The sequence below is a fragment of the Chelonoidis abingdonii genome, chromosome 4, assembly GCF_003597395.2.
Source record: "Chelonoidis abingdonii isolate Lonesome George chromosome 4, CheloAbing_2.0, whole genome shotgun sequence".
Lineage (NCBI taxonomy): Eukaryota > Metazoa > Chordata > Testudines > Testudinidae > Chelonoidis > Chelonoidis abingdonii.
The window spans coordinates 34043787-34058434 of NC_133772.1; the positions used below are offsets into that span (position 1 = coordinate 34043787).

At 45.7% G+C, this 14648-nt stretch overlaps 2 protein-coding genes across 2 annotated transcripts in view; one reads left to right on the forward strand and one right to left on the reverse strand.

Moving 5' to 3' along the window:
• LOC116836373 (NACHT, LRR and PYD domains-containing protein 12-like) overlaps nt 1–14648 on the reverse strand; it is a 596145-nt gene that overhangs the window by 216767 nt on the left and 364730 nt on the right. The gene's annotated exons all lie outside the window — the stretch shown is intronic.
• The window catches only part of LOC116822635 (NACHT, LRR and PYD domains-containing protein 3-like), a 142829-nt gene continuing 133073 nt past the window's right edge, over nt 4893–14648 (forward strand). The window contains exons 1-2 of the mRNA XM_075065028.1: nt 4893–5113; nt 10108–10590. Of these exons, the coding sequence (XP_074921129.1) occupies nt 10281–10590 (310 nt within the window). The 5' untranslated portion in view covers nt 4893–5113; nt 10108–10280. The remainder of the gene's footprint in view (nt 5114–10107; nt 10591–14648) is intronic.

Here is a 14648-nt window from a genome sequence, read left to right on the forward strand (position 1 = left end):
ATTTTCAGCTTGGAAAAGAGACAACTAAGGGGAGATATGATAGAGCTCTATAAAATCATGACTGGTATAGAGAAAGTAAATAAGAGAGAGTTATTTACTCCTTCCCATAACACTAGAACTAGGGGTCACCAAATGAAATGTATAGGCAGCAGGTTTAAAACAAACAAAAGGAAGTACTTCTTCACACAACGCACAGTCAACCTGTGGAATTCCTTGCCAGAAGACTTTGTGAAGACCAAGACTTTAACAGGGTTCAAAAAATAACTAGATAAATTCATGGAGGATGGTCCATCAACGGCTGTTAGCTGGGATTGGCAGGGATGGTGTCCTTAGTGTCTGATTGTCAGAAGCTGGGAATGGGCAATGGATTACTTGATTACCTATTTTGGTCATTTCCTCTGGGGCACGTGGCATTGGCCACTGTCAGAAGACAGGATACTGGGCTAGATGGACCTTTGGTCTGACCCAGTATGGCTGTTCCTACGTTCTTATGCTGCTTCTGTCTGCTCTAAGGTGTTGAGACTGACTGTTCTGTCCTCCCGGCTAAGGCTTCTTCTTAAGGTTTTTCTTGGGTGTCCTCATACCTCATTAAGCACTTCTAAAATTGGCTTTTAAAGTGGGCTTATAAGGCTTTCTGCATGTTGATGCAGTCCAGAGACCTGGTGTTTTGCTGCCTTTTCATGTAGTTTGTCAGTATTGGCTTTGCTGATCGATCTGACAAACCAAGCTCCTCCACTTTTACCAGTTATAGCATTGGAAAGCTTTCCTTCTTCGTAAACTTTTTTGCAAGAGGTGCACAGTCTAAAAAATATAATTTAAAGACAAATGTATTTAGTTTAGACTTACTTTTCAAAAGTAAGTCATCATGGGATAAGAGAGAAGTCCTCATGGATCAGTAACTAGTTAAAAGATGGGATACAAAGGGTAGGAATAAATTATCAGTTTTCAGAATGGAGAGAGATAAATAGTATACTTGAGAGGTCGGTACTGGGACCATTACTGTTCAACATATTCATAAGTGATCTGGAAAAATGGGTAAACAGGTATCATCTGCAAAGGTTACCACCTCACTATCTTCAGTAGTTTTGTAAGTCCAAAGCAGACTGCGAAGAGTTACAAAGGAATCTCACAAAACTGGGCAACAAAATGGCAGATGAAATTAAATGTTAATAAAAGCAATGTAATGCACATTGAAAAACAATCTCAATTTTACATATAAAATGATGGGGTCTAAATTAGCTGTTAACACTCAAGAAAGGGATGTTGGAGTCATTGTGGATAGTTCTCTGAAAATATCCACTCAATGTGCAGCGGCAGTCAACAAAGCAAACGGAATGTTGGAAATCATTGAGAAAGGGATAGACAGTAAGACAGAAAATATCATATTGCCTCTATATAAATCCATGGTATGTGCACACCTTGAATACTGTGTGCAGATCTGGTCACCCTATCCCAAAAAAGATATATTGGAATTGGAAAAGTTACAGAGATGGGCAATTAAAATGATTAGGGGTATGAAACAGGAGGAGAGGTTAAAATGACTGGGAATTTTCAGTTTAGAAAAGAGACAACTAAGGGGAGATTATGACGGGGGCTATAAAATCTTGACTGGTGTGAAGAAAGTGAATAAGGAAATGTTAGTTAATCCTTCAAATAACACAAGAACTAGCAGTCACCCAATGAAATTAATAGGCATTAGGTTTTAAAAAAACAAAAGGAAGTACTTCTTCACACAACATAAAGTCAACCCATGGACTAAAACTATAACAGGATTAAAAAAAGAACCAGATAAATTCCTGGAGAATATGTCCCTCAGTGACTATTAGCCAGGATGGGGAGGGATGCAATACCATGCTCTGAGTGTTCCTAGCCTGTTGCCAGAAGCTGGGAATGGGCAACAGAGGATGGATCACTTGATTACCTGTTCTGTTCATTCCCTCTGAAGGACCTGACCTTGACCATTGTTGGGAAACAGGATTCCCAGACTATATGGACCACTGGTCTGACCCAGTATGACCATTCTTATGTAAAAATTAATTATAATAAAAATAATGTTTAGTGCAGAAACTCCCCAACATAATGACCACTCAAGCTAGCAACGATGTGAGATAACAACCTTGGCAAATAATGCATTTTAAAAATCTTGGCCTACTAGGAAAGACATTTATATAAATTTCCATTCCCAGTCACAAATCTAGCATTTTGGAGCAAAGTCACTGAAATATAGTCCAACAAACAAATGTTAATTTAACGTGCCCCTCATTTTTCCCTCCAACTCACCCCACTCATTGGTGTTGTCCTTGGTCAGTGGAGACTCAGAGTTCAGAGGTGCTTTCACGTGAGTACACTTCCCAGGTAGGTGACAAGAAGGCACCTTGCTTGTTCCTCCAGCTGCTCACTGTTCGCTCTGGCCACTGTTGTTTGTTGTGCCACCATTCACTCCATCACTCTGTTGCTAATGGCCCTGTGCCATCACCTCATGCTGCCACCTGCCATTGTGACCTCTGTGAGTTGGTCTTTTGAAGTTCCATCCAGCTCTCAGTGATTTCAGCTGAGCTCTTAGTGAGGAAACATCACTGCTAGTGCAGTCTGGGCCATCTCTTACACAAAAACACTGTCCCCACAGCAGGACTAAACACTTAGACCTGATTATCAGTGATTTCAGCTGTAGTGGTCACTTAACAAAACAAAAGACTATCTATGGAACCTAATTAGCTCTGTCTTTAAACAGTGGAGAGGGACAGGTCAAATAATACGTGTGACTCAGATAGACCATCAAGCAAAACACCAGTTCCCACCCTCCCTCTCGATGCCCGCGATCAGTACAGGTTAAGTACAGTTCTACTGCTCTTTACTCATACAATAAGAACAACAGTTCATTCTGCCCCGTCCCTGCATTCAAATGATTTGTAACCCAACCCCAGCCAAAATGTGTCATTTGGGCAACACAGCTGTTTGCTGGATACCTAGGTAGATTAGGTGTGAATGTAAATATAACCTGGCCCTGAAGCCTTTCCCCGCAGCCCCAGCTCATCACTAGCTGTCAGGGAGAGCTCATTTTGACTTTGCTTACAATGTGAAATTATTAGGTTGGCCAACTTCGCCAAAATAAATGCACTGACATTCTCATGAAAAACAACAGCTGTATAAGGAAGCTAGTCTATGTTCATACTTTTCAAATCTACTATACTTTTTCAGACACGTATATCTTATACACGGTATATGCTTTTAAAGCGTGTATTAATGTTTCAATTTCAATTCAGATTTCCAAACAATCACTAAATTGGCATGTAACTAGTTCACAAAAACGGAGGGGGGGGTGTTGGGGAAATTCAGGGGGGTATACACCCCCATGGGGTGTGTACGAATAATCTTCAATTTGTTTATGGGGGGCTGATGAGTTCAGGTAGAGGATTTCTGGCCCAATGAGAGTTGAAAATAGGAAAACTTGAATAATCTAGTTTCATATGTGTGTTCTAACTCAAGTCCGGGCCAGTATAAAATTAATTAAACAGTATCCCACTGTTCAATCTAGCAGAGCATTCAAAACCTGACCATAAATTGAAGGTGACTGAATATTGCCACAATTCCAGGGAGCCACTGCCCCCAATAGACAGTAAAGGGTTGAATTGGCTGTACGGTTGTCAGTGTCTGGCAAAGAATATCAGGGTTAGAAGGGACCTCAGCAGATAATCTAATCTAACCCCCTGCTCAAAGTATGGCAAATCCCCAGTTTTTTGTTACCCTAGTTCCTTAAGTGGAGCCCTCAAGAATTGAACTCACAGCTAGATTTAGCAGACCAATGCTCAAACCACTAAGCTATTCCCCCTCAAGTTTACAGGTCGGTGGGATGTTAATTGATAGGTCTTTGTAGCATCCATCAATGTGTGTATCCCTGACATAAGATGCAGCCTGTCAGTTTTGCTGTTGGGGACAGAAGGGCAGTTGGAGGGCACTGACTAGGAGGCACAGACACTGTGGGAGGGTGCGGGGGCACGGCGGCTCTAGACAGTTCGCTGCCCCAAGCATGGCGGCATGCTGCGGGGGGTGCTCTGCAGGTCACCAGTTCTGCAGCTCTGGTGGACCTCCTGCAGGCATGCTTGCGGGACTTCCGCTGGAGCCCTGCCTGCCACCCTCTCGGGGACTGGCAGAGCGCCCCCCGCGGTATGCCACCCCAAGCACACCCTTGGCTTGCTGGGGCCTGGAGCCGCCCCTGGTGTGTGGATGGATGCTACACATAGTGGTGCAGGTAAACAAAAGTTCTAACCGGTATGGGAGGGGGCGGGCACACCAGCTGGGAGCACAGTGACTTCCCCACGTGACTCCACCCCCCTCGCAGCCCAGGACCCCCCAACTCTCTTCCCCTCCCCACGTCCCGTGGGGGCGGGGTGGGAGCGCTAGGGCAGCCGGAGGAAGCTGCTGCTGTTCTGCTCCTTTCCCTCCCTAGCCTCGCCCCCCTCCACAGGAGTTGCCGCGCCTGCGTGCGGAGCTGGGGGAAAGGGGCAGAACAGCAGCAGCAGCAGCAGCTTCCTCCGGCGAGGGCAGCGCTCCCAGCCCAGCCGTGTGCGCGGAACCGCGGCAGCTCCGGGGACGGGGCGGGCTGGGGGCGATCCGTACGCTGCCCCGCACCGGCTACGCATCACCTGGGGGCGGAGCGGCCGGGGCCCACTTGCACCACTGGGTTCGTGGATTCCTATGCTGCGTGCGGGAGGGGTGTGTGGCCGGGGTCCTCCCAGTCTCTGCAATGGGTTAGCCCTGGAAGGGTGCAGCTCTGTGACTCCGTTCGGGTTCTTATGCATCTCCGTGCTGCAAAATGTGCTCGGAATTGTCTCTTAAATGAAACTTTACCTTTTGTGGTTCTAAAAGGGAAAAAATCGGAAAGTGTTCTGCTAATATGTGTTAATGCGTATTCGAAACCTTAATTCCAGTTTAAGAACACCTTTTTTTCACTGGGAAATGGGAGGGCTGATTTTAAAGAGAAAATGCGGAGCCCGGATGTAGAAAGTGAAAGTGCTCTCAATCTCACGGGATTGCGGAGTCCAGTGTTTCCCCCATTTTAGCATGAAAAAAGTTATTAAATTCAGCCTAAACACGCTCTCTTCGGTGCCTCAGGGTGAGTCCACAATACATAATATTTTATTGAGTTATATCATATTGCAATAATCAAGTTCTATGAAGAAAGCCAGAGTCATCTGTGCAGATAGAAAATGAACACGTAGTGAGCTCTCTGTTCCCTTATCGGTACAAAGAGTGTATGTTCCCACGGTCAGTCACGTTTTTCTGTGACTTCTGTCTTATGAAAACCTGCAGCAAGAACAGTGGCATGTGCTCTGATTTCGGAACCTCTTAAAAGGTCTCTGACAGTAAACGAAAGTGGCTGGGTCAGGGCAAAGGCAACGGCCAAGTAGTCCCTTCTATGCCTGCAAGGGGAGAGGAGATTGGATTTTAGGATCCCGGCCTAGAGGGGAAGGAGGAAGCTGTACTTGATCCACACCATCCTTCTGTTTTTGCCCCAGTCCCAAGGAGGCCCTTCCACAGAGCTCAGACTTTCAGATCTGGAGGGGAAACAGTCATGGGGAGGGGAGGGGAAATAGCCTTTGGGATTCTCAACAGCTTGATAAAAGGCCATTCATTATTATACCCTGCTCTCCCATTTAACCCCCTGTTCTCTATCTACATCAGGGGTTAGCAAACTTTCAGAAGTGGTGTGCCCAGTCTTCATTTATTCACTCTGATTTAAGGTTTCGTGTGCCAGTAATACATTTTAAAGTTTTTAGAAGGTCTCTTTCTATAAGTCTATAATATAGAACTAAACTATTGTTGAATGTAAAGTAAATAAGGTTTTTAAAATGTTTAAGAAGCTTTACTTAAATTAAAATGCAGAGCCCCCCAGACTGGTTGCCAGGACCCGGGCAGTGTGAGTGCCACTGAAAATCAGCTCGTGTGCCGCAGGATGCCTACCCTTGATGTACATTATATTGAATAAAAGTCTGTGAAACTCATTGTGCATCTGATATTGCAGCAACAGCACAGCTGCTTCAGAGGGTGTTTTATAATACTGTGTGTGCTATTAGAGAAGTCTTGATAAAGTCACTGGAGGAGCCTTAACTTATGAAATTTTCTGATTTGTATAATTACATTTTCATCCTTCATGTCTGATTACCATAGGCTACAGTTGCATATAAACACAATGCTTTGCTCTTAGTACTCATACTGGGACCCGTATCACTTCTGCTTCCAGTACAGTGTTCACTTTACAGTTTATACGCAGCCTGATTGGTGATAACAAATGAGGGTAGAAGCTGAAACAAAATACAAGACCTGTGAGCTTCTCCCAAGCTGCAGGAAATGTAATTGAAAGATTTAGAAAAAAAATCTGTGCATTTTACATCAACTTCCTGAATTAAAGAAAGCAAGAGCCATATTTCCAGAATACTGAACTCTAAATACAGAAAGTCTTTTGTCTAACAACTTAATGTGAAGGATAGCCAATATACCCCTATCCCGATATAACACTGTCCTTGGGAACCAAAAATCTTACCGCATTATAGGTGAAACTGTGTTATGTTGAACTTGCTTTGATCCGCTGGAGCGTGCAGCCCCGTCCCCCCGGAGCACTGCTTTACCGCGTTATATCCAAGTTCATGTTATATCGGGGTAGAGGTGTATTATTGTAGTTTGTTTTTAGAACAGCTGTCAGTGGGAAGCCTCACTGCACTTAATGATTGAAATAAACATATTGGACCTGATTCTCCACTTCCCACGCTATTTTTACATGGCGTAACTGCACTGGGAACAGTGTGGTGACCCCAGCATAGCACCAGTGACATGGAGCAATGAATCAGGCCTATGTAGTTCTTGGCAGCAACTTTTCTGATACTTGAATTAAGAGGCATTTTCCCAGCACAGAAAGAAGTAAGGAACTGAGGTTTTACCCCACATAAAAGTGAAATGATTGGTTGGTCACCCTGGTGACACATCTGTCACCATTAGATAGTTCTGAAGATCCCAGGACTTGCCGCTCCCCAACACACAGCTTATTTCTTCATGTGGAGTGCTACTCCAAGTCAAACTCTCCGTCCATCTCCATTTTGCAAGTGCTCATTGAATAAGGAAATGGGGTTTGAATGGGTTCATCTTCTTGAAGTACCGAAGATGTTAAACACGCTTGCTAGTTTGTAGCTGCTGAAAGCTTTCAGAAATAAAATAAAGATGATATAGGAGAGATGGGACACCATAATCGTAAGGGGACAAAACAGCAGTCATGGTTGTGGAACAGAGCCAAAGGGGTAGGTAGCAGAACTAGAAAGGAAACCTAAATTTCATCTTCAGTAGAAGACTGTCAGGTCAATATAATGAAGCAATGAATCTGGGTTCTTTGTATGGGCTGTTGAAGGATTGTTTTGTTCAAATTCTAAAAAGGGAGCTAATTTGTTTAAAACTCACCAGAACCCATTTTTCCTGTTCCCAGTCAAGTTTTCTATAATATTTGTCCCAGGTTCTTTTATATCAAATAACTGTCTATGGGAGGCTTGTTCTTTTACTAGGATGCCATCAAGAAGAATTTTGATGCATTTGAGAGTTTAGGCACGAATTGGAATCTTCTAGGGTGAAGTCCTGGCCCCAGTCAACTCAATGGGAGCTTTGTCACTTACTTCAGTGGGGCCAGGAGTTAATGCTTAGTGCACATGCCCCTTTCCCAGGGTGACCCAGTGATATCACTAAGAGGTCTGATTGGGAGCCCAGGCTTTCAAAGATGAAATATGGTTAATAGAACCTTTGCTCACCCACTCTCTCAAGCAAACCTCAGCACTGTTAGGTTTTGGTTTTTGTTTTTTAAGAGATAGCATGGTATCAGTGAAACAGCACCCTAAAGTTTATTTTAATATAAACTCATACAGAGGATGGAGCAACTCTTCTCCAAATCTAAGACCGCTGCTTTAAAGATTTTCCCATTTTAATTTCCAGTTGCATTTTCCTCCATATTCATATGTATGATTTCTGTGTAGAAACTGGGAATTAAATATTTCAGCTGGGATTGTCAAAAGTAACTAGTAATTATCAATGTTCAACTTGAGACGTTTGAAAAGAGCCTATTTTTCAAAAAGCGATAAACATCCTTCTCCCCATCTGAAAATCAGGTTCCCCCCTTCAGTGTGTCTCACTGTAGGCACCCAAGTCACTGGTCACTTCTGAAAATCTTGGTCTCAGCCTATAAACCAGGCTATTACAATGTTCACTTTGATAAAAGGGATCTAAAATCCTTCACATCCTGAGCATGAAGTACATAGATTCAGCTGTTGATAGGGGAGAGTAGGGTGATTGAAATCTTTCCATTCTTAAATTGGCTGTTCTGTTGAGAAAATGGTCCTATTTGCTCCAATGCACTTGTTTCTTCTGCTTGACACCATGGTCCTCATCAGAATAAATTTCTCCCCCAGTACAATCTGACTTGCAGACCAGAAGTGTCTTTGGTCACTATTGGGTAGCATAATGGCATAGAGGTCACCCCACCACATCCTCTACTGTCAGGTGTGGCACGGCACGTGAGCCCTTACCTCACTCTCCTCTCACCCAGGATGTGACCAAGTCCAAGCAGGCCTTTGTCATATCAAAGAGCACCCTCTCCGGAGTCTCATTTATTTAACTGGAAAGGACAATGTGAAAACATAAAAAGATGCAATCAGCTACTCCACCGAAGCTCCTCACCTCTGGGTTAATCACTCACTTGTATACCTTGCCCCACCAGTCCCAAAGTGTTCTCAGACTGGATTCCTTGCCTGGAGCTTGGCCTTCAGCTGGACATTTGAACGGATGCCACTCTTGCCCTGACACTCTTCTCTCAGCAAGTCCTCAGTAGCTCCTCAAGAGGGTCCATACCCAGTCCATTCTGGGCTGCTCAGATCTCTTGCCTGGGAGCACTTTCTCTTTGGGCCTATTCTCTCTCTGGGAGCCTCTGCTCTCCAGGGGAGACCACTGGTAGTAGCTTCCTAACCAGCAATGCTGAGGAGTCTCTCTCCTCAGGAGATTCCTCTGTTTTAGGGCTTCCTCACTGAGCCCTGATTAGCCTTTATTAAGTCCAGGTACTTGCTAACTGTCTCCCAGCCACCTAGGTAATTAGCTACTCACTAGTAGATCTGGCTTGACTTGTTCTCTGTAGCAGAGCTTGTCAGAGTAGGCTAGGTATTTGACTCTCTCGGAGGGCAGCTACCCTGTGGCAGTAGGTAACTCAGGAAGAACACTGTGGGTTTGGTTTGCTTTCTTCATCATTCATCTTAATTTTTGGTTGTTAAGCAATTTTTGTTTTTTTCTTTTCATTTTTATTATGGCTTCTAGTTATTGGTGACTAAATTAATGATTCTTTTGCAACTCTGCTGAAAATTCTGTATAAGGGCATTTTTTAAAAACAGGCTTCCAGCTTCGCCATTGGAGGCTCTGTATTGAGACATCAAATAATCCTGGACTCCAGTGTTGGCATTCAGAAGTCCTTCTGATCTGCAGGCACCACAGTTAGTAAGTCTTCCGAGGCCACCATCCCACCAATGAATGTGTGTGGGTGCAAGAGTTGACCCATCTTTCCCTTTGCAGGCTCAAAGCTGACATCTGTTGTGCCCACAGTGATTTGCACACACAGAATTGCATCCTGTCACTGGCTGCAGGTAGAAAACTGGAGGCTGTTTTTACATCTGTGATCCCAAGTCTCTAGCTGTAATTAGGTGCATGAAGATAATTTTGTTTAGTTAAGCATGTCATACTTTCTGTCAGTGGCTTTCCAGGGATCTGTCAAACTTTCCTTTGTCCACAAATGTAGGAAGAAGTTTAGAGATTTGGGGATGAATCGTTCATCAAAACTTGATTTACTTTGTTAGGGCTGAATTCCACCCTGCCTACTCACCTTGAGTATGTCTTATCTAGAAGTAATTCCACATAAACCAACATGAGTAAAGAGGGCAGAATTTGGCCCTGAATGCATAGAACAATTTGGCTATAATCACAAAAGTTTGACTGAGGTTTTCCTATGGACGCATCACGATGTCCAAATCTCTTATTTCACAGCTAATGTAACTGCCTGGGTATGAGATGAGTATCATTATCCCTATTTTACAGATGGAGAAACTGAGGCATGGAGACACACCATGAGCTGTCGAATGAGTCATGTATGAGGAAAAGCATCAAGGAGTTATGAACCTCACTGACCTACTGCCACCCCCAGACTACACTTCTTTCCTTTTCTACTTGGGAAAAATATTATATCATGTTAATGGGAGTTTGCATTGTATATGAGTTTCATTTCCTGGAACCCAGTGATGGAAAATAGAAGCAGCAGAATTAGTGAGCTGCTCGTGCATGCCCTCGACAACCTCTCTCATGAAAATTTCAAAAGATTTAAAGACAAACTCTTGCACTCTGACTTTGAGGGGAAAGGTAACATCCCCCGAGGTCGGCTGGAGAATGCTGACAGGATAGATACCAAGAACCTCCTGATAGCGTTCTATGGTGGAGAGGCTGCAGTAGATATAACTATGGACATTTTCACACAGATCAATCTCAGAGATTCTGCTTCTAAACTCAGAGAAGAAGGAAGGAAAGGTAAGGAAGTTACTGTAAAACCTGCAAGTTTCCCTCCAGAATCTGCCCAAAGGCAGCAGCAGCAACAGAAGGAGAAACAGGCTGATGGCAGGAATGACAAATTCTAAATCCCAGCAGGAAATTAGGGGGACTCAGCAGAGATTCCAAGAGTGGGGCAGTTTCTCTGATCTGCTCCTCCCCCTTTTTCACCACTCAGATGGCACAAGGGGAGCCAGTCAACCAGTAACTCTCCATCTGAGAAGATGCCTAGTGTAGGGAAGTTCCCAGTGTGTGTAGACATAATCTGGTGGTGCAGAAGAAGCATCGTGGACAGAGAGGTGGGGAGGAGGAGTGACGAGTGCATACCCAGCTGGTGGCCCAATCCCTGAGAACCGCTGGCAGTTGGTGTAAGTTAGAGCTGCCCCCAGGCTGCTCTAACCTATGCAGGGCCAGGGGAAGAGAATTAAAGATCTGTAATTAGAAACTGATTACAGAAGAGAACCTGACCCAGTATATTATCACCAAACAGCTGCCTGGCCCCATGAGACATTTCTGAGGTTGTGGGCACAAACTTTATCGTCAAGAATATTTTTTAATTAAAGACAAATTCAGTAAAATACAGTCAAATAGCCTGCAAACCTGGAGAGCTGCAGTTCCGAAGGTCCCAGCTTGCCTTTCAGTGTCCCACAACAGCGTAAGAGCCAGTGCCATTGGAGATCCACTATTTAGTGCAGTGGTTCTCAACCAGGGGTCCGGGGCCTCCTGGGGGGCTGTGAGCAGGTTTCAGGGGGGCTGCCAAGCAGTTTTGACATTAGGCTTGCTGGTGCCCAGGACAGAAAGCTGAAGTCATACCGCATGGCTGAAGCCGGGGGCCCTGAGCCCCACCAACTGGGGCTGAAGTTGAATCCTGAGCTTTGCTTTGTGTGGCCCCCTGTGGTGTGGGGCACTGGGCAGTTGCCCTGCTTGCTACCCTTTAATGGCGGCCCTGCCTTCTATATGCAGAAAAACAGTTGTTGTAGCACAGGTGGGCCTTGGAGTTTTTATAGTATGGTGTCGGGGCAGGGGATGGGGGAAGGTGCTCAGAAGGAAAAAGATTGAGAATCCCTGCTTTAGTGGAGCAGTGTTAGAATCCATGTGCTCTGTGGTGGAGCTGAACTCAAACCCTGTTAGGGCTTGTCTGCATTTACATTTTATAGTGCTCTAATTTGCTGGTTCGCGTGTGAAAAATCAGCCCCCTGCCCCCGGAGCGCAGCAAGTTGGAGCGCTTTAAAGCATTAGCATAGACTGGCTCGGAGCGCTTGGAGCTAATCCCCTTGTGGAGGTGGATTACCAGGAGCGCTGGGAGAGCTCACGCGCAACCACATTCACACTTCAAATCACTGGCATAGGAGCACTCCCGCGCCAGCACCAGGGCCAGCTCCAGGGTTTTTGCCGCCCCAAGCAGCAGGGGGAAAAGCCACGATCGCGATTGGAGGCAGCTCCACTGCTCCTCTTTCTTCTTCAGCAGCAATTCAGTGGCAGGTCCTTCCCTCAGAGGGACTGAGGAACCTGCCACCGAATTGTTGCCGAAGAGCCCGACGTGTCGTCCCTTCCCCTTGGCCGCCCCAAGCACCTGCTTGCTGAGCTGGTGCCTGGAGCCAGCCCTGGGCAGCGCTTTGAACTTTCCAGTGCAGATGTAGCTTCACTCATTCCTGTTACTCACCCCTGTACCCCATGGTGACAGTGGACTCAGCTGGGCTGGTTCTGCCCAGAGTCCCTGGGATGGAAGCTTCAGGGCTGGCAGTGAGGCGCTCCCTAGAGGCCTTTGGAATTCACTCCCCTGGACAGTCCCTCAGTGCATGAGTTTAGCAGCCTCCATAGCACAATGCAGGGGGCAGTTACTTGCTTAGATTGTGAGCTCTGGCAGGCAGAGATGGTCTTGTTATATGTGAGCACAGGACCTAGTACAGTGGGGCCCTGCTCACTGATTGGGGCTCTAGATCCTACCAGAACACACACAATAGTAAGTCTAGATTTGAGGGATGGAAAGAGGCTACTTTGTTCCTAACTTAGTTTATTAACAGATACTTCGCAATGGCAGTGGCTATTTTATGCAAGCTATTCTGAGTTGCTTATACAACTTAAAAAAAAAAAAAATCAGATAGTTCAGTGCTTCTCAAAGCCGGTCCACTGCTTGTTCAGGGAAAGCCCCCGGCAGTCCGGGCCTGTTTGTTTACCTGCCGTATCCGCAGGTTCGGCTGATCACGGCTCCCACTGGCCGCAGTTCGCCGCTCCAGGCCAATGAGGGCTGCAGGAAGTGGCGGCCAGCACATCCCTCGGCCCATGCCATTTTCCACAGCCCCCATTGGCCTGGAATGGTGAACCACAGCCAGTGGGAGCTGCGATCGGCCGAACCTGCGGACGTGGCAGGTAAACAAACCATCCTGGACTGCCGGGGGGCTTTCCCTGAACAAGCGGCAGATCGGCTTTGAGAAGCACTGATCTACTTGACCAGACAACAAACATTTATTAAAAAATCAAATATAGTAAAATGCTGGGGGTGACAGGAACACTCCCTTATCCCACCCTCTACCCAATGTCACTGCATCTGAATTATCGCTATCCCAAACAAACAAATAAAAGGCCCCCATAACCACCCTTGCTGTCTGTAAAGGCTCTGCCGTGCCATCCAGTCCACCCCTGCACTAGGGCAGAATTGTCCTAAACATGGACCTATTGTTTGTTTCACCTAATCTGAATGACACTGTCCCAGTGCACTGCTCATTATATAAAGTACAGCCCACTCATGAATAGAAACAGGCAAAGAGAGATGAGTGTGACAGTGTGCTCCACGCACCACTAGGATGGCACCTCCTGGTGACTCTGAGGGATAGCACAGAAGGTCTGTGCCTCTTCCCACAGTTGCATGCCATTTCTCTACCTCTCTCTCTGGGTCCACAGCCTCTCTCTCATTCTATGAGCTGCTGTCACCTCTTCATGACTCAGTCCTCTGGCCACATGAATATACACATGTTCCCCTTTGGGGTACTAAAGTCTTTCCTCAACAGCAGTCCTAGGCAATCTTCCCATTCACTGCCTCCTGGTGCCACTCTCTCAGTGGCTGGCAGGGGAACCTGGGCCAGACCTTTACTGCAAGTTCCAGCTCAGAGAGCCTCTAGCCTGCAGTCAAGGTCTGTTCCCTTCTAGATCTTACTGCTTTTCCCTGAGCCGTGTCTGTCCATCCATCCTTTCTATCCACCTGGCTGGCTCTTCCCCCCAGGTTTTCCAGCCCACCCACATCTCCTTTCTCCCTAGCAGCTTTCCTTCTGTTTCCAATTTCCTGTCTTTATAGTCCCAGCACAGCTACTTCCTCTCCAGCTGAGCTCCCTCTCTCAGTCAGGGGATTGCTTGGTCATCTGATTCCCCTCATGTCATAAACAGATAGTTAAGGGTTAATGTCTCTTTTACCTGTAAAGGGTTAACAGGCTCAGTGAACCTGGCTAACACCTGACCCAAGGACCAATTGGGGGACAAGATACTTTCAAATCTTAGTGGAGGGAAGTCTTTGTTTGTGCTTTTTGGGTTGTTCTTTGTTCTCTCTGGGAGTTAAGAGGGGCCAGACATGCAACCCATTTTCTCCAATCTTTCTAAAACAGTCTCTCAGGTTCAAAATTGTAAGTACTAGTTAGAAGGCGGATTAGACTTTTATTTGTTTTCTTTATTTGCAAATGTGTATTTTGCTGGAAGGATATTTTACCTGTTTGCTGCAACTTATACTTAGGCTGGGGGGAGGGAGTCCCTCTGGTTTATGTAAAGCTGAGACCCTGTAAACGTTTTTCCATCTTGATTTTACAGGATAATTTTTACTTTTTCTTTCTTTAATTGAAAGCTTTTCCTTTTAAGAACCTGATTGATTTTTTCCTTGTGTAAGACCCAAGGGGACTGGGTCTGAACTCACCAGGGATTGGTGGGGGAAAGGAGGAGGGGGGAAGGTGAATTCCTCTCTGTTTTAAGATTCAAGGAGTTTGAATCACAGTAAACTCATCAGGGCTAGGTGGGGGGAAAGGAAGGAGGGGGAATGGTTTATTCCTCTTTGTTTT